Consider the following 24,066-nt stretch of genomic DNA (forward strand, 5'->3'; position numbering starts at 1 on the left):
GACAGCAGCAGTCGTCGTCGTCGTTGGCGGGGTCACGGCTGCTGTTGTACCATTCGACGTGGGGGCGCCGGCGCGAAGTCTGCTGGGAAGCACACTGGGGGGGGGATGTGGGATCAGCACCGAGTCACCATTCTTCGTGAAGAGGGGGTTCCCACAAGATCTACCCCGCACACGCACGCACACACAATGCAAACGACCTCGTGCTCGTCCTCGTCCTCATCTGTTCACACCCGATGGACATGACGCCCCTCTGTGCGCATCGCCGCTGATCCTCTCCACACGGCCCACTTGCCGCTCATCACCCATCACACACCATTTGCCGGGGACAAGGGTGGGGGGGGGACCTTTTTCCCCGACATGTGGGATTTTTGTTGCCCTCCCAAACGCGCCCTTGTGCGTGAGAAGCACAGGCATGTGTGTGACGCTCCCGGGTTTCTCCCTCTCTCTCCCATCAGCGAGCACGCGCGTGATGCAAAGGTGATGGGATGATGCGATGATGCGACTCGGGAAATGACACCGCCTAGCACACACGGATTTGCCACACTCGCATGCTCGTAGCCGGCGCGCACACGTATGCAGAGAGCCACACAGACACACACGGACACGGACACACACTCCACAATGGGCAGTGTCATTGCAAACACCCCTCCTTCTCCCTTTTATTCCCACAGACAACGAATGCACGCTCGACATCACCGACGCGGGCGCACAGCGATAATGGGTGGCGAGCACGGATTCCATCGCCCACCCGCAGCAGCCGCCCGCGCATATCACATGTGTCTGCGCGCAGACGACAAGATCGGACGACGGGGGATCGATCGATCGGCGGCCAGGCGGGGGGACAAGAGAGTGTGGTGTGCGCGTCCAGCGCCACAAAGTGTGTCTCACGCCCCACATCCCCCAGCACCGTCTTCTCTTCTTGCGATCACCGAAACCCCAATGGGATCTGGCTCTGGCTCTGGCTCTGGCTCTCGGGTGGGTGTGCTGCGAGAGAGAGAAGACACCGAAGCGACAAAAAGGCGTGCCGGCGTTGCCCCGGAGAGACAAAACACGAACAATCACAGAGACCACGGGCTAAGACAAGAGGAACCCCCAAACACACGCGAAACGAATAACCAGCAAATAAAAGGAAAACCGGTACTCACGCAAAGCATCCATCGCGCGGGAGCGACGTGGAAGTGGCAGTCGGCGTCGGCTGCATGGCCTCTGAAAAGCTCTGGTATGCATTGTCCTTGATCGCAAAGACATTTAGGAAGACGGGTTTGGGGTCGTCGTCGTGCTCTTGCAGGGGCACATGGGCGCTGATGGGCGTGGCGAGCTCGGGCGAGTCGAGGGGCGCCGGCGAGCTTGTCGACAGTTCTGAGGGCACGGGAACGGGCACGGGGAGAGGCAGCGGCAGCGGCAGGGGCAGGGCGGCAGCGCCTAGTGCCGCCGCGTGCATGGCATCGACGCGGTAGCGTGGCGAGCACAGCGAGATGCTGTGCGCTCGAGGTGTCGCCGGGTCAAACGCGCGGCCGGGAGCAGTGGTGCGAACGTCCCCAAAGCTGTCAAATGGGTATGTGGGTCGACGGGCGGCGAACGCGGAGCCGGGCGTAGGGCACAGTGGCTCTGCCTCGTCTATGCCCAGGTCAAGCTTCAGCTCCATGTTCTCGCGCTTGATGTGGACAGCGGCCGTTCGTGGCGCGCACGCAGTCGAGGCGATGGTCGACGACGCGTCTGGATCGGAACTGCAGCTGCTGAAGGAGAATAGGCCGACGGCGTTGCCGACCACACCTCGCTTGGCGTCTGCCCCAAACAGGTCCTGGTCCTTGAGGTCCAGTCGTAACAGGTTATGCACGCAGTCGCTGTCGTCGTCCTGGGACCCCGCGTAGGCGGTGCCTTCTGGCGAAGACCAGTAGCCATCGTGCGGTGATGCGTCCATGGCCTCGACCAAGCTGACGGCACCGAGCCCGAGACCCAGGGCCGTGTCGGATGCTGACGGCGGCGCCAGAGGCCAAACTGGATGTGATACTGATGACGGCATGGCCGCAGATGTGTATGTGTAGGTGTGTGTAGGTGGTGAATGTATGTAGATGTGTATGAGAGTCGCAGGGCAAATGTGCTGGCCCTCCTTTACTCAATGACGGGGAAAGCGAGTTGGGCTTGATCGTTTGCAAGCCAAAGTCTCTGCGGGGTGCCGATGCCACTCTGTTTCCATGACTCGGCTCGCAGGAGTGACGTCGTGCAACCAGTGTTGTCCCGTGTACTTGATAGCAGTGGGGAAAGAGAGGTGCTCAATTGGGCTGGAATATGCAACGAAAAGGTGCTTGCTTGTACACGGGTTGGAGAAAAACGCGGCCGGAAAGTTGAGCCCCAGTCAAAGGTCGGGGCCTCGAGAGAGAGAGAGATCTAACGTGAGATCCCCCCGCGTGCCGGGTGCCGGCTCCTGTTCGCCGAGAAAACACTCGTTTGTGAGCTCACAAAGTCGAGGTGTAGCGAGAGACTCGAGAGTGGCCAAAACGTATACTGGGCCGTGCTCTCAAGGCGGGAGGTGACTGTGAACCGCGATGCCCAAAAGTCGACGGTTGCAGTGATGGACGTGGGGTGCGGCGGTGTGGTGATGTGATGTTTGCCCAGGGAGTGGGGCAAGGGGCAACGAGCAATGGTGGTCCCTAAGATCTCATGTCGCTTTGGTCTTATGGTCCTCCCCATCGTGCAAGGAACAACGCAACGCAACGCACCCGCATTTCCTATCCAACCCGTATACTGAGGTGTCCTGCCGCCAAAGGGCCACGCTCGCCTGCAGCAGCAGCAGCAGCAGCAGCAGCTGTCCACGCTCTCCGGCGCGAGGTATGCAACTTGCTCTCTTCTCTCTCTCTGTCTCTCACACACGCATTGCGAGGCGAGACCCGGGGTCGCGGTGGGGGCCGGTGAGAGGGCGACAACGCAATGGCAGTCGACAGCCTGGCAGAGGAGGAACGACTGCCGGGTTGCCGCAGGTCGCGCGCGAGGGTGGGCCGGCCGCTCGCCGTCTATCCAACAATACGCCACATGATGGCTTGGAGGCTGCCCTCTTTGACAAAGGGGATCTGGTCACTCCTTTACACCCCCGCCATGTCCCAGAGGCGGCAGTTCCTTGGCATGGACATCCCATCATCGGGCATCATACATACCTCTTTCGGTGGCAGCAATCGGTGCACGACATGCACCACGAACATTACTTGCCGCCAACCAAACAGCCTCTCAAGGGCCAAGGGGCGGCGTGACCGTGCATTCTGGTGGCTGTCCCGGGGGGCAAGCCCACCAACCCCATTTCTCTCTTGTCATCCCTTGGTCCGTGGGTACGCGTCGGTGGTTATCAGCAACAAGACTCCTCTCTCTCCACTCCTATATCCTATACTCCGCCGGCGCACTCGGATGCAAACGACACCCACCGGGAAGAATAAAGCATATGCTGCATGCACACCGACGCGGCTGAGACTGGCAGACCCGAGAGAACGCTACGGCAGCCGCCACCCATTGCCACTGGGGGACCTTGGCCCTGCCGCCAGAGCCCAGCACGGAGACGTCCCGGCATGCTCAGCAGGGGGCCTGTCTCGACGCATCGCAGGAATACAAATGATTGACAGAAATTACAAAGAGACAGAAATTACAAAGAAGGGCTCCATGACGAAAAATGCAAAACACACCGTGCTGCGCAAATCCCACGGTGACCCAGATCCCTAGGAGCGCTGGGTGAGGAATGGAGGCCCAGGGTGGTCGTCTCTCTGTGGCTCTCTCTGCCCAACGAACGCACAGAGAGGGGATCTCTGACTGGGCACCTTTTTCTTCTCGTACATTCCTCAGCAGTCATTCACCCATCTCACCGGCTGTCCCAGCTCTCGCTCAGGGTGGAGATCTGAGGGATCTGCTGTTTGAACGAAAGCCAGCCAACACAGGCGAAGGTAGGGAACTAGAAGGAGCGCACGTACAGGAACGACAAGCTAGATCTATGATGGCAAAGCACAGTGGCGGCAGAGTAGGCGCGTCGTTTGTCAGTAGGCAACGTCCGCACCTAACCCCCTCCTTTGCACGTGCAGAAGGGTCGCGTCCATCGCCATCAATGCACTCCGCCATGTAGCGGCCGCATGCCTGCGGCCTCCGGTCCTGCGGTCTTGGGTTGCGGCTTGGGCGGAATCACCATCCACTACAACAACAAAAACAACAAAACCCACATGGCGACATTCGATCACCCAGTCGCAGAACCAACGTGGGTGATACACAGTCCGGTTAGTCGGGCGAGTCGGGGTCCGGGCAGCTCGTGCACGCATCATGTCCATGGCATAAGCGAGCGAGAACAGACTAACTAGTACAGCGCACCAGTGAGGGGGAGGCAACACGCTAAGGGGCCCACATACCGAGTCGTCGCATTGATCTCATCCCCTATCGCACCGCACTCCATACTGAGAGAAGGCTGTCCAGCCAATCATCAAGTGGTCGTACCTGGGGTGTTAAATAGCATACTGGAGGCGCCGAGCCTACAGCACTGGTGACATCGGTATGCAGCAATTGTATCTCGAACGTCTGACACGACTGTGCCATACATGTTGTACTTTGCATTCCTGTCTGTTACTCGGGATACGCTCGCCCAGTCTACGCCACATCTGTACGCTGAAACGTGCCTAGCGTGTAAGCCTGTGGCCCAATGGCTGATTTCCAACCACCCCACGAGGTGGTAGCTCAAAGGACCTAGTAGCCAGGTGGCGAACCCAGCCGTTCTTCTCATGGCTTCCCGAGTGGCCGCCAGAGATCCATAGAGGAGACTGGCGACGTTCGGCGTCGAGGGCCATGGTGGGCCCTTCCTGCCTATCTTCAGTGCTATAGGTGGCGATAGCGCCAGGCTCGCCTACACCTGCCTAAACAATAGAGACACGATGGAATGCGGGTGGAACTGTTTCAACTGGCCGCGCGGAACAATTGCGGGCAATGATATAATACTGGCCCACGCTCAATCGTCATCCCGCTGGTGTGCGCCTTTGCAGTTCTACTACCCTTTGCACAACTATGCACAGGACGTCACAACCGTGTACAGCACCAGCGCCACCGATCGTATATTACTCCTATACATGACTCCATCTTTACGACAAGACGGTAAGAATAAAAAGCGACGCGAACGCACAATGCACCAGCGGCCACCACCGTTGGACCTGACTTTGTGCGCACCACCCACCAATCCCACACTCTCCACCACCACCACCACCACCACCACCACTGCCACCACTGCTACCACCACCACCGCCGCCCATGGCGTCTTGCTGGTTCCCTGGAACTACCCCCCATCCATAGGTACCAGCGAGTATCGATGTCTTTTGGAGTCCCATCGTGGGGCACCTATACACCGTTCGGGTGCTATTGTGATTGAGTGACAGGATCTGCTTCCGTGGGTTGCAGGCACAGTGGCTACGCCACATGCCGCTGGCCGCTGGATGGGTGTGGTATATGGAGATGCCCCCGGGAGGTCCTCGTTCCTCTGTTCCTTGCATTGCTTGCTCTCCTCTATTGCAAGAAGCGCGCTCTCCAAACTCGGTCCACTCTACCTAACCCGAGGGTGCATATCATCCCTCTGGGCTGTCTGGGCCCTCTAGGGTGGTCTCCGGCTCCTGATGCCACTCTTTGTTCATCAGAGCAGCGTCCTGCCGTTTTGCCGGCTGCGTCTTGCCAGCTGTTGTCAGCTGTATTGTTGCTCACTCACTCTTGCTGTTTTCCTGTCGGAAGCAACGCGAGCCATCAGCGTGCACCGCCGCCTGTACCTGGGCGACCAAGCTGGCTCGCGGTGGGTCGCGTTGCTCCTTGATGATAGCCCGGGTGTCTCATCTCCACGCTCTCCTTTAGCGTTAGGTCAGTGGCAGCTGTCGTGCGACCACCCCGGAATGACCACTTGATATCCCTTGCTTCCATACACACGTTCGTGGTACTACTCCCCCCCCCCCCCCCCCCCCCCTTGCGCAGCATTCCCTATTGAAACCCCTAATGACGCGAGCGGTGACGTGTCGCAACGGGCCGGCAAACCCGGAAAGAAAACACCAGCACAAACAACAGGGAACATGGCCGGTGCACATCTTATTGAAGCACTGTGCCACCCGAGCTCACCTGTGCCACTTGCAGCTCTCCTCGTGTGAGAGGGTCGAAGGGAGACGGGTCGAGTGCAGCCAGGAGACAATGAGATCTGGCCGTCACCGCTCCAGTGCAGGTGACTTGTTCTGCAGCGAAGGGAACATTCGCAGGTTCATCCTAAGATCCTGAGATCTCCTGCCCGTGCTCGATGGTCGGTCGCTCACGCGCATCAAACCTCCCTGCCTAGCCCTGGCCCCTCCTTGGATCTTGTACCACGGCGTTTCCCGCAGACGGCAGGCGCGCCTAAGAGCCTCAGAGTCTCCCCCCCCCCGGTCGTCTGCCAAGTGCGGAGGCGGAACACGTGTGGAGCCCAGCACGCCTATGGCTCGACGCCATGCGCCACACGGCCCGCGCTGTTTCACTCCGGCACACGACAGCTGACCCGAGAGCGGACAAGTGGAAGACTGGGCACATAGAGAGGGAGAGATAGGGAGGTCCGGCCGCACCGGCACTACTAGTGCATTCCGGCAAACTCGACAGAACCAACCAGAACAAGATTTCCGCCTGCTGGCCTGCTGGCCTAGCCATTTGATTTGTATTTCACAGGGAAACGGATGTTTGTGTCGACGAAACAATTGTTATTGTACTGTAGTCGTAGTCCTCTCGCCAAGCGTGGCCCGTACCGTGCCTTCATTACTGCCACTGCCACTGCAAAAGCAAGACATCATGCCATGACAACTTCACATTGTTTTGGTCGGTATTCCGGACGAGGTACCGCCCGTGGCAGCCTGCAACAGTGGCAGAGTCACCCTGTAACACATGTGTCTGTCGCTGAATCACCGTTTTGCCGGCCGTGTCCTTTGTCTTGCCGTTATCGCCGTCCCACACCACACACACGGAAACACCTTGAATGAGCGGAATAACTGAACAAACCAAAAGAGTAACAACGGTGTCACCACCACCATTCCTCCCTGTCCGCGTTTTACTATTGCTCATACAGGCGCCGCCGTTGATGCTCGTGTACCTCTTGGCGTAGTCTCTCTCTGCCAACACCACGTCCCAAGTCCCACGCACAGTCTCAATGCGCTCGCAGCGCGGGGGCCTGGCCCTCGACCACGTTTTTTTTTGGCATAGCTCGTGGCTTCCACAGAGTTGAACACGTTAAACATCATTCACACACCACTCTCTTACTCTCTCTTGCTGGCTCTACCTTTTTTTTCCGTCTTCCCTGCACAAAGGTCGAGCCATCCAGGCCCATGTTGTGCATTCGACGATTATAACCCGTCCAGGGGAGAGGAGAGGCACAGTCATAGGAGAGAGACTCAAAGAGCCGAAAGGGAGCTGGAACCGCGGAGCCTCCCTCAGTTTGGAGGCGAGGGGACAGGCGACAGCGACAAAGACAGGCGGGACACGCCGGATTCCGGTACAGTGCGCCGCCCGCCGCCGCCGCCGTCGGTAGCTGTCCTGATGGACCCGGTAAGCTCTCTGGGCCTTTGTCTCAAAACCGAGAGTCTTGTTTCTCGTGTTTACCAGTCACACCACAGCCGGCAGCAAAGGCAGCGTCGTGACATGCATACCGGATGCAACCTAAAAGTACTGTGTCGACGGCGCGAGGAACCCGTGGCGAGACGGGACCGTGTCGCTGTATTTGACGCCGGTGATTACAGCCGGGTCGTATGGAGTCGGGCTCTTATCACTACACTACTAACTACATACTGCGGCGTGTCGCGGGGTCAAAACCTGACTACACTATCCAAAAGCGTGTTGCGGTCGCGGTCGTAAGAACCGTGCGCTCCTACAAGTCGACTGGAACCTTCCCCACTCGGCGGACCGTATCTGTCACGTGCCCGCTTTCGTCTCTTGTTCGTTCGGCATGCAAAAACAGCAGATGCGTGTCTACGCTTCGTCCCATCATGTCCCCATGGCGCGGGGCTGACGCCACCAACGACCGACCTTCCCAAATGGCGACGGCCCCACATGGTGCCATGTGGAGTGTGCTCGAGCCCGCCAACCCCCTCTAGTTGCCGACAAGGTGCCGATGTGCGTTCGGCGGTACGTCGCCGAATGTCCCACACACTGCCAGAGCCAGAGCCATGAGACGGACGCGCAGCAGAGCCGGGGCACAGGTGCTTCTGAGACACTTGGCAAAGGCGTGAGGCGTGGGGTAGGCTTGGGCTTGCGGGGCCCGTCCTGCTGCTGGCTTTTGTTTGGGTTTTGATTTTTTGTTTGGTTTTCGTTTGCGGCCTGCTCCCACACCGACAGGATCGGCGGGCCGAGCGTTCCCACAGTGAACGCATGTTCCAGAACGGGCGCGGGAACTCGGACAGTGACAGGAGCGGGGCGTGAACTCGGAGAGATGGAGAGATGGAAAGACGGAGAGATGGAGAGATGGAGTGTGGCGGTGTCGGTGCACGCAGTGGGGACTGCGCCGCACGGAGTCGACCGGCCTGGTTATTCCGCATCGCGCTGTTGATGGGTCCTCCGCTCCCGCCCAAGGTAGAGGGGCAGAAGAGCCTGTACAGTAAGACCAGCGTCAATACCCTGCACAGCAATAATACCATAGAACCAGAAGCTCGGCGATGTATCCACTTTTTATAGACCACTCGTGTCGTTTCCCTTCTTTCACTTCTTTCATAGTCTCCACATGGGCTCAACCTTTCGATACAGACAAGATGGACCAAACAGAATTGGGCTCCCTCCCTCCCCTTAGGCAACAGTTCCACTGCCGTGGTTGGTCAGTAGTGTCAGTAATATGCTCAGCGAGGCCACTGAGATTTGTTCGCAGTCGCGACAAACCGGGGCCATCCATGGACGATAAGAGCTGTGGCCCCATTGGCGTCAGTAGCAACGTCAGTAGCAGCGTCAGTGGGGTTCGCGAACATCGCCGCGAACCGGGGCGACGGCTGGGCGGAAACCCATCGGGGTGGCGGATGGTGAATCACAATAACATACTGTACACTCCTTACCCAATCGTTACACGCGAGCCTTCTTCGCAACTGGTTGTTCAATGTCATCGTCGTCGTCTTCATCATCATCAAGTGGGTCGTGCCAAACAGCGTCTGGTGGCGGAGTCCTTTCAGCGCTAGGAGATCGAGACGGCAGACGTCTGTCGTCCGGGCGTTTGGGTGTGGGTGGTGTCGACGGTTGGCGTCTAAACGGTGGCGAGTCTTCGTTGTCGTTGCTAGTTTTCTCCCCAAGCTCGAGACTCTGCGGCGGTGTCAGCGTTCTCTGATACAATATCACGGGGCTCGTTGGTATACTTACGGCACCGATTGACTTTGCAGGCTCGCCGCTCATTGTTGTCTCCGGCCCGTCACGCTCGCCGTCGTCCTTGGGAGTAGTCGTCGCGGCCGTTCCCTTTTGCTTGGAAGAAGCGACCGTCGGCGGTTTTGGACCGGCGCCAGCAATGAATGGCTCATTGAATGCACGATACAGCGACAGTGTTTTGGTCGCACCAATACCCTTGACATTGTTGAGGGCCTGGTTTGGCTGTTTGACCATGCTTGCGAACGACTGCAAACGGTAAGCGACGCTCGGCCTCACATAAAATAACTCACGCCAAAGGTAGCTGAGAGGGTCTCCGCATTGGCCTTGTTGACCTTGCGGCCACTGGTAAGAACATGCTCCAGCTGCTCTTGGTACGTCTGGCGGACCCTCTCCTTGAGTGAGTCGGCAGACTTGTGCTCATACGCCTTGAGAGTGGTCAGGTATTGTGCTGCCTCTTCGTTGCTGTTCCCCCACGTCAGTGAGGTCTGTTCACAGGACTGGGGAGAATGAACCAGGCACTCGGTAGCAACTCACGAGAAGGCGACGAGAATTGTCAACTCATTGATAATTGCGAGCTTGGAAAGCTCCCTCAGCGGTTGCTGATGCTCGTTCTGTGGAGGTGTAAGGAAGCCGGCGCAAAGGAGGTCTGCAAGCGACGTACAATATCGCAGAGAATCAGAAGAATGCGAAGCTTGTACACATTCTGAATCTTTTCAATTCTGGTGTGGATGTATTCTGGGTGCAACCGATGGTATTTCAGGCTGGACGTCAGTTAGTTAGCTGTCACGGTTAAACAACCGACCTCAGAAACAGCACTCCGTTGTGTGCTCCGACCTGGTAATCCGCCTTGATGTCTCCAATCTCCAGTCCAACATTACGTATCAGTGGCAGGATGGGGTTGCGGCGCTGGAACGTAAGCACGCAAGCGACAGACCGGCCACAGCGGTCAACAAACCCACTTGAAGGACACTGTGCACGATGGCATTCTTGCTCGCAGCAGGCCGGTTTACGGGTTTTGATGGTCCTGATGGAGGCGCAGGGGCTGATGGCCCACCGCCTGGAGCAGCTGCGACGGTCGAACTAGACTCGCCGGTCTTTGGAGGGAGACGCTGCCCACCGCCAGCGTTGCGGTTGGAGGACAAGGACGGGGCGTGGGTCGACCTGGGGAGCGACGAGGCTGGCTGGAATCCTGGTGCCGTTGACAAAGGGCGTTGCTGGGGTGTATCCGACATGTCGTGCCGAGTATGCTGACCCTCGTCGTGGTTGTGAGTTGAGAAGTGGAATGCAGGTGGTGCAGCATGACCCGGTTGAGTGGACTGGTCATTGTTTACCCCGTGGGGACTATTTGATCCCGTCAAAGGTGGTGGCGACGGAAGCAATTCTGGTCGTCTGATGATTTCGTGTAAACAAACGGCATCTCGCGACTGTCTTTCCGTCTTTATCATTGACTACCTCACCCTACGTTACGTCCATCTGCGACTACACGTCCCTTATACCGACTGTCTACGTACCAATACAAACACACCCCTTATTCTCGTCATGCCGCCCGCAAAGACGACAAAGCGGGGAAAGGAAAACGTCGCGCCGAAAGCCAAGAAGGTTGTCGAGGAGGACCCGCTGGCCGATGGGTTTGATGGTGTGTACACGTCCGGCCTTGTCAGGTGTTGACGTGTGACAGAGATGGATACCCAGGCTGTCCTCGAACCGGTCAAGCCCAAGGGGAGGGTCGGCAGGCCCCCAAAGCAACCGAAGCGGCAAGCGACGGAGGAACCGGAGGTTGAGGCCGATGAACCACCACGAGCATCATCATCATCAAAGGCGGATGAGGACTTGCAGAAGCGCCTTGCAGCTGTGAGTTACTCTCACGCACTTGTTTACGTCTGACGTGTCCAGATGACGGCTGAGCGCGACCGTGCGATTCGGGAACGTGACACGTTTGCGAAGCAGTTTGAGGACCTATCGCGCCTGCGTTCAACCGAAGCCGAAACCTTGTTGACCAAGTTCAAGGAGCAGGCTGCGGCTGTTGCCAAGGGTAGGTGCATATTGGAGGCTATACACTGACCTGCTAGCCCAGGCGGATGTTATTGAGAACCAGTCTGCGTTGAACGAGAAGTGGGCGGCCAAAGTCACCGAGCTCGAAAAAGCCCTTTCGGCATCGCGGGTCGCGACTGAAACTGCCGAGGAGCGCGCAGCTGCCGCGGCAGCGCCCCCCGCTCTCGAAGGCAAGCTGGACGGCAAGACCTCGACCGAGTTGCGAGGCGAGGTGCTCAAGCTCCGCACCACGCTAAAGGAGAAGGAGGAGCAGCGTAAGTTTTATCCGAGTCGACTCTTGCTGAAACCCAGTCACGACACTGCAGACCGACTATGAGGCCGAGGTTGCGCACTCGCGCAAGTTGCAAGATGCACGCCCAAGCATCGCCGCTGCCTCCGCTCCCCCAGCTGCGGTCAACGAGGAGCAAGACAAGAATGAAAACTCCCTGGCCATCTACGAGGACATTACCGGTCTCGGCATTCTGAGCGTCCGTATCAAGCGTGGCGGCTCGTCGGGCAAGGAGGTCAGCTACAACTGTCACCAGCTTGTGGATGGAAGAGGTAGGTGTCCCCATCGACAGCATGACCTAACTCTACAGGTTTTGGGTTCAAGTTGCGGTCATTCAACGAGGCCGACCGCGCGACCAAGACGTGGAACAAGATGCTCGAATTCACTCCCGACAGCCTTCAACACGAGAAGGACAAGGCGTTTGTCACCCGCCTTGGGCCGTTTGCCCAAGGGTTCACCATTCCCCGCGAACAGATTCAGGGGGCTTGGGATCAGCTCCGTGCCCGCATGTCCAAGGACGGCGTCTTTGACGAGCCGCGCGAGCAGTAGAGGGATATATAAACTTGGGATCTTTGATAATGCAGCCCGCTTCTCCGTCTCAGGGGTTTTGGTCTGTTCACATACCGCAGTCCTGAAAACAGGGATGGCTTTTGGAAAGGAGAAGTTGCAACGCCTGTGATCCATGCTTCAAGGCCAAGTCAGCAACTTGGGGGGTTGAAGTCTAGTCGTCGAGTACTGCATGTTGATTCTGTGGCCAGGAGTTTGTACCAGAAAATCACTGAACATCACAACACCGTTGGTGAAACGGTATCATGCGTCGTTGCCATCGACGCGGCAGGGGTTCGACTCCCTTACGGTGTATATCTTTTGCCTCCTGAGGCAGCTGTGACCTTTTGAGGTGTTGTTGGAACGAGGAAGACGATGTCGGATGAATGTCGTCGATGTAGATGGCGGGAATTACAAAATCGGCTAATGAATGTGGCGGTTTGACGCTAATAAAATTGCTTCCGCTAACGATTCGATTACACTGCGCTCCGGCCATATATTCGTCGCCTGTGTTGTCTTCTGTCTTCTGTTCACACAACTCTCACAGCACCATGAAGCGCGAGCCGTCTATTGAGTCACAGGGCAACCCTCCATCGTCTCCATCCCACTCGTCCCCGGCTTCCGGCTCGTATGTGCCTTCGCCGGCTGCCAAGTCGCCACCGAAGAAACGTGCCAAAGTCAAGACCGAGACCAAGCCGAACGTTGCCACTTCCTCCCGCAGGGCGAGGGATACCTGGACCACCGACAAGTGCGCGGAGCTCATTGAGCTGGTGATCACCGAGGGTCTGAAGAAGGGTGACGTCGATGGAATCGCCGCTACGGTGCGTTGGGTTCCGCAGCGGATGTCAACTCACAGCCCAGCTCGGCGTCACTCGCAAGCAAGTCACCGACCAGCTGTGCCCTAACCGCTCCAACCTTCGTGCGACCACTATCAGGGCTGTTCGTGCTGCTAAGCGGTAGGAAGGCAATGAAGGGATCAAGAGCTGTAGCTAGGACTGGATAGTGGTCGCCCGCCGGTGGGAAGGCAATGAAGGGATCAAAAGCTGTAGCTAGGACTGGATAGTGGCCGCCCGCCGGTGGAAATGCTTGATGCAGGATGATGTGACGCAGTGGCCAGTGGCAAATAAAGGGCACAATCTCGCCTCAGCGTTTCGGGAAATGGCCCATTCTCGCCCCATCCAAAGCGGGTGTGCATGCCCATAATATGGCATGTACGTGCCCGAAACGTGCCCAGCGTTCTTCCCAGACACTCACTCACTCTTTTCTTCTCTTCCCATCACCAAACCAACTATGGTGAAGCGCGACCCCGACTCTGCCTCGGCGTCAGCCTCGGACAGCGAGCACAAACCATCTGCCAAGAAGCGCGCTACCCCAAAGTCAAAGGGCACCGACACCAAGAAGACGAGCACCTGGACGACTGACAAGCGCGCTGCCCTGCTCGAGTTCGTCATTGCCGAGGGCGCCAAGAGTGCCAACCTCGACAAGATTGCCTCGGACGTAGGTTTCAAACCACCATAGCGGGTTGCTGACATGACTTCAGCTCGGCGTCACCAAGTCGCAGGTCGTCGACCAGCTCAAGCCCAACCGCTCCAACCTCCGCCGCCAGGCTGTGGAGGCCATCAAGTCGTCTTCGGGCAAGGCCTAGGGGAGGGCTGTAGTTGTGGCTCGCGTGCGTTGTAGAGCCGTCAATGCATCAACCTTCCTTTGTTGCGCTGTTGCTTCTGGACGTGACGTGTGCGGAGGGACAGCGACAGGAATGCTGATGCCATTCGCCCGGGCACCGCACACAGTGTGCTTGAGGCGAGGGTGGGATCTGGGATCCGGTGCCAGCGTCAGTGTCAGTGTTGCCATCAGTGCAGTCGTGGACGACTGGACGTTCAATTTACCCATCACCCATCATGGATGCGAGCCACAAGCCCGCCGCACACCGCGCCGACACTGGAGCGTCCTTCAACTCCACGGTGACCGTCAACCCGCCCTCGACCTCGTCAGACAGCTCGAGCGACACAAAGACCGCTACTCGCTCGCGTAAACGTGCCGTTGAGCACAAGCCTTCCACAAGCAAGACTCGCCGTCACGCCCAGACACCTTCAGCGCAGGGCCCCGGTGACTGGACGGCGCAGAAGCGCGAGCAGTTCTTTGACCGCATCATCGAAGTTGGATACAAGAACGCCGACCTGTCGGCTTTGGCCACCGAGGTGAGTCCTCCTTGAACCCTGCTCCGCGACTGACCCAAGCAGCTTGGCCTCAACAAGCTCCAGCTCAAGAATCAGCTCCAGTCGGGACGCAAGGGCAACTTCCGGGACCGCGCTGTGCGGCACATCAAAGGCGAGGACAAGAAGGTTGAAAGCTGAGGAGCCGCTGCCGTAGCGACCGGGTTGGCTGATGTAATACATGCGCCCCATCCTCGTCTGCGTTACTCACTACAAATTGTTACAACTATGCGGTAGGCTCGCCGGCAGAGGCTGGACGAGAGTACCCCAGACCGAGTTCGGGATACTGCAGCGGCACGCTGGGAAGCAGTGTACGCAGCTGAGAGAGGTCGAGAGTGAACGAAGGACCCATCCACGCTGCACGCTCTGTGTGATCCAGGATCTCCTGGCGCGTGAGGGGGTGGATGAGGACGGAGAGCTTGCCGCGGTGGGTGGCAAAGTACGAGTATGTGCGCGAGAAGCGCTCGCGGGGACACCACACCTCGTAGCTACCGATCGGGTGGGGTCCGCGAGGAACGTCGTTGTAGGTCGCCAGTGGGACGGCGTGGAAGTAGCCCTCGGCGGTGAGGCGCAAGATGTCGTCACGGAGCGAGAGCGCCGCGGCCCGGCTCTCCGCGTTGGACTGGAAGAAGTAGACGTGAAAGTGGAACTCTTTCACTTCGCCGTGGCCGTCGAGGTCATCGAGTTGGTCGACGTCGTTGTCCATCTTCTCGTACGTGCGCATTGGAGTGTGAGGTGGGTGAACCCAAGTGCGCTGTAGTTTCCTCGTTGTGCGCGTCACGACCACGATGAGCACCGCGTGCTGCCCGGTCGGAGCATCTGGCGTGATATCGGGCAATCATAGCTTGGGATTAGGTAATCCCATAATCTCTTCGGACATGACCGGCTGCGAGTCTTCGTCGACGACGAGACCGATTTGAAAGACGAGCGAGTTTGGAAGACGAGCGAGGTAACTATCATGTCTTCTGAAGCTATCTCCATCTCTCTTGAGCAACAACGAACGCGCAAGCCGTTTCTGTAAAGCCCAAGGCACCTGTCGAACCCGGTATCGGCGACTAAGCGCAAGAGATGCCGCCAAGAGCGCAGCACAGATCGCACAGACCTACTTCCGGCCAGCCCGCAACATCCCTCCCGAACACTGTCGATTGCGCTGGATGTCTCGCTCGACATGTTTCACGCTAAAACAAGAGCCGCAGAGTTGTTCCAACGGGGCCCGACAGCGAGCAGCCAAAGCTGAGAGTGCCTTAGTTTTGAGTTCTGTTCTGACCGAGAACCTGCCGAACAGTCTCACCGAAGGAACCGAACGTCGACGCGTCATGACCATCCGACAACGCGTCCTCTGGAACCTACACAACGCCTCTCAACCTAAACGGCGCTACTTCCCCCCACACATCTCCATGAGAGGACCAGTGGTCTCCATCTGTTCCTCCGCAGGGGCCCGCAGGGCGGTCCGCACCGGGGTCCGGTGCCTCTCCACACCAAGGCTCGCCAGTGGTCAAAGTGGACCGACCGCTGCGGCAGTTCGTTTCAACATGGCAGTTGTGGCTTTCCAGAGCGGGCCCCGCGAAACGCGTGAACGCGTCCAAGAGTTGCTTGTGGTCTGGGGGCTCATAGTGACTGGAGAGTTAAAGAGGACGCGAGACCTCGGTACGGAGCGAACCCCATTCCAAGGCAGACACTGCAGTTGCCACAACCCTGGTCACACTCTTTCACATAACCACACTCCTTTTACCTGACCACATTCCTTACTTCAAACTGTATGTTGAGCATACCCTTGCCCGCAGCTGCTAACGCTTCAGTCTCTTGACACCATGTTTCGACTGCCAGTGCTGGCCTTGACGGCCTTAGCCTGTAGCCTGGGTGCGATCGCGAGCTCGTCGCTTTCAGTCGAGTACCACCCAGTCACTATATCCGGCGGCGGCTTCATCACTGGCTTTTTGGCCCACCCCACCCAAAAGGACTTGATCTATGCGCGCACCGACATTGGTGGCACGTACCGCTGGAACGCCAAAGCGTGGACCTGGGAGCCGATCACCGATTTTGTCCTCAACAATCCGCTGTCGGGCAACGGCACCAACCTGCTGGGCACCGAGTCGATCGCGCTTGACCCTACCGACCCGAAGCGTCTGTACCTCGCCCAAGGAATGTACGCAGTCTGGGACCCCTGGGCTGCTTTCTTTGCCAGCGACGACCAGGGCAAGACGTTCAAGCAATACCGTTCGCCCGTGCCAATGGGTGCCAATGATATGGGCCGCAACGGTGGTGAGCGTCTTGTGGTCAACCCTCACTCCCCGAACGAGCTCTGGTTTGGTTCCCGTACCGAAGGTCTGTGGCGCAGCGTCGACCGCGCTGCTACGTGGTCCAACATCACTAGTTTCCCGGATGCGTACGGAAATGGCATCGGTCTCATTTCTGTCATCTTCGACCCCAACAACAATGGCACTGCCTATGTTGGCGCCTGTGTTCCTGGTGGCCTCTATGTCACCCACGACGGGGGTGTCTCGTGGGCCCAGATTGATGGCCAGCCGACAACCTGGTCAGACTGGACCAACAGCATTGTCTCTGGCACCGGCACCGCTACGCAGAGCACTGGTCCTCAGCCGATCAAAGTGGCGCTGAACAACAACAAGCTTTACATCACGTACGCCGACGCTCCTGGACCTTGGGGTGTTCTGTACGGCGAGGTCCACTCCTACGACGTGTCTAGCAAGACCTGGGCCGACATCACCCCTTCGCGTAAGGGCGCCAACACCACTCCTGCGCCGTCTGGTAGCACAACTACGGTTCCCGGTGGTTGGAACGGAATCACGTTTGGCAACAATGGCACGGTAGTCGTTTCGACTCTGGACGCCAACGCTGCCGACTCGGTCTACCTCTCGCGCGACGGTGGCAACTCGTGGAAGGACCTTGGCCAGCTTGCTACTCCCACGGGTGCTGGCGGTACCTCGCACACTCTATGGCAGACGAGGATGCGCGACCGCACTCTTGTCCCTTGGCTGTCGTTTGCCGACCCGGGCAAGGGTATTCTGGGCTTTGGCTGGTGGATTGCCGCTGTCCTCATCGACCCGTTCAACCAAGACCGTCTCCTGTACGGCACTGGCGCGACCATTTGGGCCACAGACACCCTCTCTCGCGCCGACGCCGACCAGTCACCTAGCTGGTACATCAACTCTGAGGGTATGGAGGAGGCAGCCGTCTGGGTGCTCAAGTCCCCGCCTAGTGGTCCGGCCAACCTCTTCAGTGGCATGTACGACCTCGGTGGATTCCGCCACGACGACCTCACTGTTCCGCAGCCAATGTACAACTGGCCGACCTACAGCAGCACCGACGGCCTTGATTTTGCTGGCAAGGTGCCCAACGTCCTTGCCCGCGTCGGCCGCAACGACAACTGGGCTACCGACTCGGTGTACGGGTGCGCATGGGGCGCCGTGACCACCGACGCGGGTGACCACTGGAACCTGTTCCCCACTTGCCCGCCAGTCGTCAACTCGACTGCAGTGCCCGGCAATGGCGGCACTGTTGCTGTGGGAGCTGACGGCAAGACGTTTGTCTGGTCGCCTTACGACTACAACAATGTCCTTGGCACTGGACCGTATGCCTCGTCCGACGGCGGCAAGACGTGGACCGTCCCGACGGGCCTCACTTTCCAGACCACGGGCCTTGCGGCTGACCGTGTCAAGGCCAACGTCTTCTACGCCTATGCCCAGGGCAACTTTTACGTCTCGGTCGACGGTGGCCTCACCTACTCTCAGACCGGCTCCGGCCTTCCTACGGGCTGGACCTGGTCCGGTACCCCGATTGCAAGCTATCTTCGCGCTGGCGAGCTTTGGGTGTCGGTTACGGGTGTGGGCATCTACCACAGTACCGACTTTGGAGCGACGTTCACGGCTCTTCCCAACTCGGCCTCCAGTCTCCAACCCAGTGTGTTTGGCATTGGCGCTCCAAAGACAGCGTCTGGGGCTGAGACACTCTTCTTCTGGGGTATCCCCGCTGCCTCCAAGCCCGAGGGACTGTACATGTCCACGGACAATGGCGCTTCGTGGCTTCGTGTCAACGACGATCAGCACCAGTACGGTGGCCCCGTCTCCCTCTCTGGCGACCCGCGTGTGTTTGGTCGTGTCTACTTTGGAATGAACGGCCGTGGTATCATGTATGCCCAGGTGACCAACGTTCCCAAGAACAAGCACCGTCGTCGTCACTGAGCTCGATGTACGGGGGCGCAAGTATCCCGCGGGGCGTAACAAGAGGAAAGTTGCCATTTGCCATAGCTTGGATGAAGAAGTTGCTTGAAGCGTGTCCCTGCTGCAACACTGCTACAGATCTAACCAGCATAGGCTGAGCATTTCGTCACGAAAAACCTTGATGTCACCTGTCTCCGCCTCGTTCACACGGGCACCAGAAGCACCAACTGTGTACATGTGTGCTGCATCGCATGTCAGGCTGATCTAAGAAGGGCTACCTGCGTGAATGCGGATGTGTGATGTGTGACGCCCAGATGACGAGACCGGATTTTGTTTGATTTTTGACCATTTCGCCACCTGCCATTCTCACTACACACCTCCCACCATGAAACGTCCAGCCGCCGAAAGCAGCCTCAAACCGGCCATCAAGGAGTCCAAGACTAAGCGTTCTCGTACAGCAGGACACCCCACCCAGGTCTCGGTCAAGCTCGAGGCAGAAAGCGAGGGCGAGCCCGAGCTCACCAATAACGACGACGACGACGAGAGCTCCGAAAGCAAGCCGCAAGTCAAGGCCAAGCGCAAGCAGCCTACCCCGCGCGCCAAGCCACCTCCACCTACCGGTGAATGGACCGCCGCAAAGCGCGAGATCTTCATGGACCGCGTTATCGAGGCTGGATACAAGTCGCTCGACCTCGCTGCGCTGGCTGAAGAGGTATGTGGTTCCTGGCGAGTGCGCGCTCATGTCATCAGCTCGGAATGAACAGGCAGCAGCTCGCCAACCAACTTGCCCACGGCCGCAAGGGAAGTTTCCGCGACAAGGCTGTCAAGCTTATCAAGGGAGAGGAGAAGTAGTGCTTCGGATGTGAAGAGTCTTTGGGGAATGTGAAGTCCGTCGACCAGCCCACTATTGATTCCAGCGTGACCCAGGACGTAGACGAGCTTGCTACTGGGAAAGGACGCCACCCGCCTGCTTCTGTACTTAAGAGTGCCCATACCTCGGCACAAGAGAGTGTGGGGGGTCTGGGGTCCGCATGTGCCGCAAAGTCGCGGAGCTCTCGTCATTGTTGGTCTTCAAGCCACACCATTTGACCGAGGCATTCTCGCCGAGGTTGTTTCAGTTGGCCGCCAGGTGTCTCCGTTTCAGAGGTTCCAAGTGCCCGTTTGTTTGGAACCGCAGCACTGAGCCTGTCCGGAAATACACTTTAAGCCTCGCAATCAAAATGACGTGAGCAGGAGCTACAAGCGGTGGGAGAACCAGTCTCAGAACCCTCGAATGCTCCATCCGCGAGGCATTTTGAACGCCAGAGCGTTGGACCGCATTGTTCAGGCGTCGTGCACAGTCCGTGGTCCATTCGGACGGGGTGTCAGAACCCGACAGACATGATCATAGTCCCAAGGTGATTCACGAAACGCCGCGTTGATGGGGCCAGAGGTCACCACGAACGACAGGAGGAAGGGGAAAAGGACGGTTCTGGACTTGGACGACTGTGCTTTGGGGTCCTTCCGGCAAGGACAAGGGACCAACCAAGACGCAAGGTCGACTTTATTGCCTCATTGAACACCGATATGGTACCAGAAGTGGGGAAGCGCTGATGCATTCCAGAATTCCAGTCTGGTCGGAAGTTTGTGGACCAAACCAAGACCAAGCCGAGACCGTCCCTGCAAGGCCTCCATGCAACCCCTGTCCGATGCCTTGTGCTGCGGTCATGGTTTCACAATGGTCCTCTGTCACGTCGCCGCTGGAGCGGCGACTGGGGCTCTCGCGATCCCATCGGGGTACCGGGGTGGTGGCTTTGCGACGTTCAGCGGCAGGTACAACGGGGGCATGAGGGGCTGGTGGCGCTGGCCTGTGGCGGACAATCGTCAGCCGACGTTTTGCATAAATCCAGCAACCTCCTTTTGCTTCTTGGCCTTTCTTGTCCGTCCATCCGTCCGTCCACTCCAAGTCGTCATGCAGCACACGAAGCGCAAGGCTGAGACCGACCTCGGTCCCGAGAATGATATTCAACCCACCAAACCCACCAATGGTCTCAGCTTTAACCCGCATCAGCTTCATTTGCCACCGATCCTGCCCACCAGTCCGTCGAGTCTCTCGCCGTTCCTGTCGGAACCGCGGTCGGTCATCCCTACTCCTACAACTCCAATGACTCTGGCGTCTCCAACGACTCTGGCGTCTCCAACGATTCCGGCCCCTGTCCTGATTCCGTCGCCCAATGCGCCGTCGGCTACGCTGCCCGTTCAAGGTGGGATGACCGTGTATCCCCAGGCCAACAATGCTCCGCTTTTCGGGCCCCACACCAAAGGTCTCATTACGCAAGGCAAGGCCGAATACATGATGCAGCGGATTTTTGAAGTTGGGTACCAGCACATTGATAAGCGTGCCATGGCCAAGGAGGTGAGTGGAGTTTGTCATGTTGGAGGTCTGCTGACAGCAAGATCCACCTCGAGACCAAGCAGGTGTACAACCTCCTCGGACCCAACCGCACCGGCAACCTTCGCGACAAGGCCATTCGGGCCGCCAGGGAGGGATGGAAGGACGAGTAGAAAGCCAACGTCGCCGCTCCGGCGGCGACTGTGCGGCTAAGTGGGACTCTTTGCTTTTGATATAGCATTCGAAGTAGAACGTCGTAGAGTGGCGAGTTGTATTCGCGCGTGCACATGTTAGCGTCGTGGAGCATGTCCCGAAGCCACTACTCTGGGCTGGGTCGTCGCTGGTATGGTTGCGGAACTCGCGCGGCCGAGGTGGAGCACAGGGGAGCAGTAGTGTCAGCGGCGCCCAAGTGGCCTGTCACGAGGCGAACACCTGCGACCTGATAGGTTCAACGTGGTGCCGTGGTGCCACGCTCAACCCAAACGTTTCCCGCCAGTAGTCGCCGAAATAATTCGCGTTCCGGGGGCAAACGGGATCGCCAAAAGCGAGACATTCACCCACACAGATCGGCACATTCATGCACATCGGAGCATTGTGGCCATTTCCTCCTCTTTCAAAATTCCGCTCTCTTCCACAAAACCGACCATTGTTCGTCAACCGATGCATGCATCGACAAGATCTCTGCACCGTCTGGTAGCCATGCATCAGGAGAAGAAGACATCAGGGGCAATATGGCGGAGTGGTTAACGCGATTGACTAGAAATCAATTTCCTTTGGGAGCATCTGTTCGAATCAGGTTATTGTCGAGTGGGTACAGCCGTTACTCGGATGAGTATCTCTTTTGGCTCGGAGGCGGAAGGAGGGTATGTGGCGGTGGGCCCGGGGGATCTGTCTTGTGGACCAAAGGTCGGTAGAGGTCGGTGCCCAGGACGGTAGGAGCACTGGTACAAAGCACTAGGGTCCGTGGGGCATGGGAGATGAGATTCTGGTTCCCACACGCTGTTTCCAGCACTTCCCCGCAGTCCAAACTTGAGGGGATGACCCTGCGCCTGATCCACTTTGCATCTCTGTGCTGTAGTTGGCGGGATCTGTCCTTCAAGAGGATGACGTGCAGGTGGCTTCAAGTCGCAGGACAGCATTTCTCAAGCTGGCAACTGGCCGGGCTTGGGCATGCACAGTCTGAGGCTGTGGGGCGGAAACGGACGGACAAGAGTACATTGACGAGGCATATGCCAGAGATCTATGAAACTAATAAATTGGCCATGGGTGTGCCCCTGCGGTACGAGGCGTCGAGCGAGGCAGGTGGACAAGGCTCGAGAACATGCCGGGTCAAGCCACTTGGGGCTGGAGGCACGAGCTCGAGCTCTGCTTCCTCTTGGCTGCGCACCACTGCTTCCGGGAACCACCGTAGTCGTGCCATTTAGATAGATTGAAGAGGCTTGGTCAAGCTTTGAAGACAGACGATTCTGTGACAAACGTGTGCTGCGGGGGATAAGCTTAAAGAACTGGTTTTGGGGCTGACATTGGGCCATTTTGTGACATTTTCGGCAATATTCCCTTGCAACACCGTCCAAATGCATTGTTCTTGCCCGGACAAGAACGACGCATGGCCCAGAAAAACACGTCTGGGTGGATAGAAAATGAGACACTCGGGGGCGACTGCCGCACTGGAGGATGGCGCATAAACAACAAACGGCCATCGCAGATCGCCGAATAAGAGCCGAAACCGGCGTGGTCACGTCGCCACTGGCCACTGGATCACTGGAGAGCCGACTCGAGGTTTACGTGCCACGCTGCTCCAGCCACCGCGAGTGCCTTCTTTCCATAGTGTTACATTTAGATTGGGACGTTTCACAGTCGTGTGGGGGTGTCCAGCGCCCATCACGCTAACGAAATATTGCGATTTATTGAGAAAATATATACAAAAAGGGCCTGCCTCAAGCATGGAGGACGACGTGGTTTAAACGTCGCCGCTGGAGCGACGACTTGAGCTGCGTGGAGGGCTTAACCCTTCTTCGAGTTGGCTACGCGGTTTGGAGTGGGTGAGTCGGGGGCGGGGTTGGCATTTGGGTGGGCGACGAGCTCCTCAGCCGAGGACCCCGGGTGATCGTCATCACTCAGCATGACGAAGCCTTGCTTGCCCTTGACGCTTCCCGAGTCGCTTTCAGAGGTGACGTCCGACAGGGCGCGTTTGTGTGTCTCGTAAGAGACGCCGTAGGACGGGGTGACGGGACGGGCAGAGGTGGCCGGGTACGTGACCTTGCTTGCGGAACTCGCACTAGCGCTGCGCTGAGGTGCAGTGGCACCAGCAAGGCTGGGTCCAGGGGCCGTGGGGCTGGGCACGATGTGCTTGATGGAACCGGTGGGCGGGCGGTAGTTGATCGAGGGGAGGTGTGGTCCTTCGTCCGACGACGTGTCGGTGGTCGACTTGGACGACTTGGCAGACTTGGTGGGGCTGCTCTCGTTGGTGTCGGTTCCAATGATAGCTTCCTCCTTTGCCTGGACCTTGGCGGCCTGAGCCTTGGCAGCGCGACGGCGGCGGCAGAACCAGAAGAGGAAGAAGAGGCCGACGAGGGCAAGGACACCACCGCCAACTCCGGCACCGATACCGGCCTTGACAGCGACGGGCATGCCAGTGGAGGGTGGGTCAGGGACGACGCAAGACGAATCGGTGCTGTTTTGAACCTCGAGTGCTCCCGACCAGTTCATCATGCCCCAGGCGTCGACAATCTTCAGGCCAATGTTGCTGCCATACTTGAAGTCGACTGTCCAAGTCATCGAGGTACCGTTGACTGCGTCAAAGTCGCGCAGAGGCTTGGCCTTTGCCTTTCCGGCGGGAATGACGGTGCTGAACGAGTTAGAAGCTGCCATTAACGAAGAGGAGACTTACATGTGGTATGGAGCCACTCCTCCCGTCCAACTGAGGTTCGCAGTCTTGCATTGGATAAAGACGGGGGGCGTGTTGACAACGAGTGTGTCTGGGGTGGTGGTGGTGTTGTCTTGCGCCAGGACTGGGTGGAGGTTGAGCAGAAAGCCCACAAAGGTGACAAGCCAGAGTGTTGGGACCATGGTTGTTGTGTGGCGTCAAAAAGCGCT

The 24,066-nt window shown here is 58.2% G+C and overlaps 11 protein-coding genes and 2 non-coding genes across 13 annotated transcripts; 9 read left to right on the plus strand and 4 right to left on the minus strand.

Moving 5' to 3' along the window:
* Positions 1–1,141: 1,141 nt before the first annotated feature.
* On the minus strand, positions 1,142–2,023 carry EHS24_004124 (uncharacterized protein; the record flags this gene model as incomplete). The annotated part of the gene is made up of 1 exon (XM_028619752.1): positions 1,142–2,023. The coding sequence occupies one exon, from the start codon at positions 2,021–2,023 to the stop codon at positions 1,142–1,144; it is 882 nt and encodes a 293-aa protein (XP_028478724.1).
* A 7,022-nt stretch (positions 2,024–9,045) lies between these two features.
* On the minus strand, positions 9,046–10,571 carry RAD10 (ssDNA endonuclease and repair protein rad10; the record flags this gene model as incomplete). Its single annotated transcript, XM_028619753.1, has 7 exons — positions 9,046–9,279; positions 9,337–9,585; positions 9,630–9,801; positions 9,874–9,950; positions 10,001–10,100; positions 10,142–10,245; positions 10,299–10,571. 7 exons carry the CDS (start codon positions 10,569–10,571, stop codon positions 9,046–9,048), a joined length of 1,209 nt encoding a protein of 402 aa, XP_028478725.1.
* A 307-nt stretch (positions 10,572–10,878) lies between these two features.
* Positions 10,879–12,208, plus strand: EHS24_004126 (uncharacterized protein; the record flags this gene model as incomplete). Its single annotated transcript, XM_028619754.1, has 6 exons — positions 10,879–10,975; positions 11,018–11,190; positions 11,233–11,371; positions 11,409–11,645; positions 11,683–11,931; positions 11,970–12,208. 6 exons carry the CDS (start codon positions 10,879–10,881, stop codon positions 12,206–12,208), a joined length of 1,134 nt encoding a protein of 377 aa, XP_028478726.1.
* A 241-nt stretch (positions 12,209–12,449) lies between these two features.
* On the plus strand, positions 12,450–12,520 carry EHS24_004127. Its single transcript has one exon. It is a non-coding gene; the product is annotated as a tRNA-Gly (tRNA).
* A 236-nt stretch (positions 12,521–12,756) lies between these two features.
* On the plus strand, positions 12,757–13,165 carry EHS24_004128 (uncharacterized protein; the record flags this gene model as incomplete). Its single annotated transcript, XM_028619755.1, has 2 exons — positions 12,757–13,026; positions 13,067–13,165. The coding sequence occupies 2 exons, from the start codon at positions 12,757–12,759 to the stop codon at positions 13,163–13,165; spliced, it is 369 nt and encodes a 122-aa protein (XP_028478727.1).
* Positions 13,166–13,495: 330 nt separating this feature from the next.
* EHS24_004129 (uncharacterized protein) lies at positions 13,496–13,850 on the plus strand (the record flags this gene model as incomplete). Its single annotated transcript, XM_028619756.1, has 2 exons — positions 13,496–13,702; positions 13,746–13,850. 2 exons carry the CDS (start codon positions 13,496–13,498, stop codon positions 13,848–13,850), a joined length of 312 nt encoding a protein of 103 aa, XP_028478728.1.
* Positions 13,851–14,103: 253 nt separating this feature from the next.
* EHS24_004130 (uncharacterized protein) lies at positions 14,104–14,559 on the plus strand (the record flags this gene model as incomplete). Its single annotated transcript, XM_028619757.1, has 2 exons — positions 14,104–14,403; positions 14,446–14,559. 2 exons carry the CDS (start codon positions 14,104–14,106, stop codon positions 14,557–14,559), a joined length of 414 nt encoding a protein of 137 aa, XP_028478729.1.
* Positions 14,560–14,644: 85 nt separating this feature from the next.
* On the minus strand, positions 14,645–15,142 carry EHS24_004131 (uncharacterized protein; the record flags this gene model as incomplete). The annotated part of the gene is made up of 1 exon (XM_028619758.1): positions 14,645–15,142. One exon carries the CDS (start codon positions 15,140–15,142, stop codon positions 14,645–14,647), a length of 498 nt encoding a protein of 165 aa, XP_028478730.1.
* Positions 15,143–16,229: 1,087 nt separating this feature from the next.
* On the plus strand, positions 16,230–18,620 carry EHS24_004132 (uncharacterized protein; the record flags this gene model as incomplete). The annotated part of the gene is made up of 1 exon (XM_028619759.1): positions 16,230–18,620. The coding sequence occupies one exon, from the start codon at positions 16,230–16,232 to the stop codon at positions 18,618–18,620; it is 2,391 nt and encodes a 796-aa protein (XP_028478731.1).
* Positions 18,621–18,984: 364 nt separating this feature from the next.
* Positions 18,985–19,451, plus strand: EHS24_004133 (uncharacterized protein; the record flags this gene model as incomplete). Its single annotated transcript, XM_028619760.1, has 2 exons — positions 18,985–19,311; positions 19,368–19,451. The coding sequence occupies 2 exons, from the start codon at positions 18,985–18,987 to the stop codon at positions 19,449–19,451; spliced, it is 411 nt and encodes a 136-aa protein (XP_028478732.1).
* Positions 19,452–20,550: 1,099 nt separating this feature from the next.
* Positions 20,551–21,143, plus strand: EHS24_004134 (uncharacterized protein; the record flags this gene model as incomplete). Its single annotated transcript, XM_028619761.1, has 2 exons — positions 20,551–20,994; positions 21,048–21,143. The coding sequence occupies 2 exons, from the start codon at positions 20,551–20,553 to the stop codon at positions 21,141–21,143; spliced, it is 540 nt and encodes a 179-aa protein (XP_028478733.1).
* A 552-nt stretch (positions 21,144–21,695) lies between these two features.
* On the plus strand, positions 21,696–21,776 carry EHS24_004135. The gene has a single exon. It is a non-coding gene; the product is annotated as a tRNA-Ser (tRNA).
* A 1,198-nt stretch (positions 21,777–22,974) lies between these two features.
* EHS24_004136 (uncharacterized protein) lies at positions 22,975–24,039 on the minus strand (the record flags this gene model as incomplete). The annotated part of the gene is made up of 2 exons (XM_028619762.1): positions 22,975–23,818; positions 23,861–24,039. The coding sequence occupies 2 exons, from the start codon at positions 24,037–24,039 to the stop codon at positions 22,975–22,977; spliced, it is 1,023 nt and encodes a 340-aa protein (XP_028478734.1).
* Positions 24,040–24,066: the final 27 nt, after the last annotated feature.

This window comes from Apiotrichum porosum, assembly GCF_003942205.1.
Source record: "Apiotrichum porosum strain DSM 27194 chromosome Unknown scaffold_2, whole genome shotgun sequence".
In the NCBI taxonomy this organism is placed as follows: domain Eukaryota; kingdom Fungi; phylum Basidiomycota; class Tremellomycetes; order Trichosporonales; family Trichosporonaceae; genus Apiotrichum; species Apiotrichum porosum.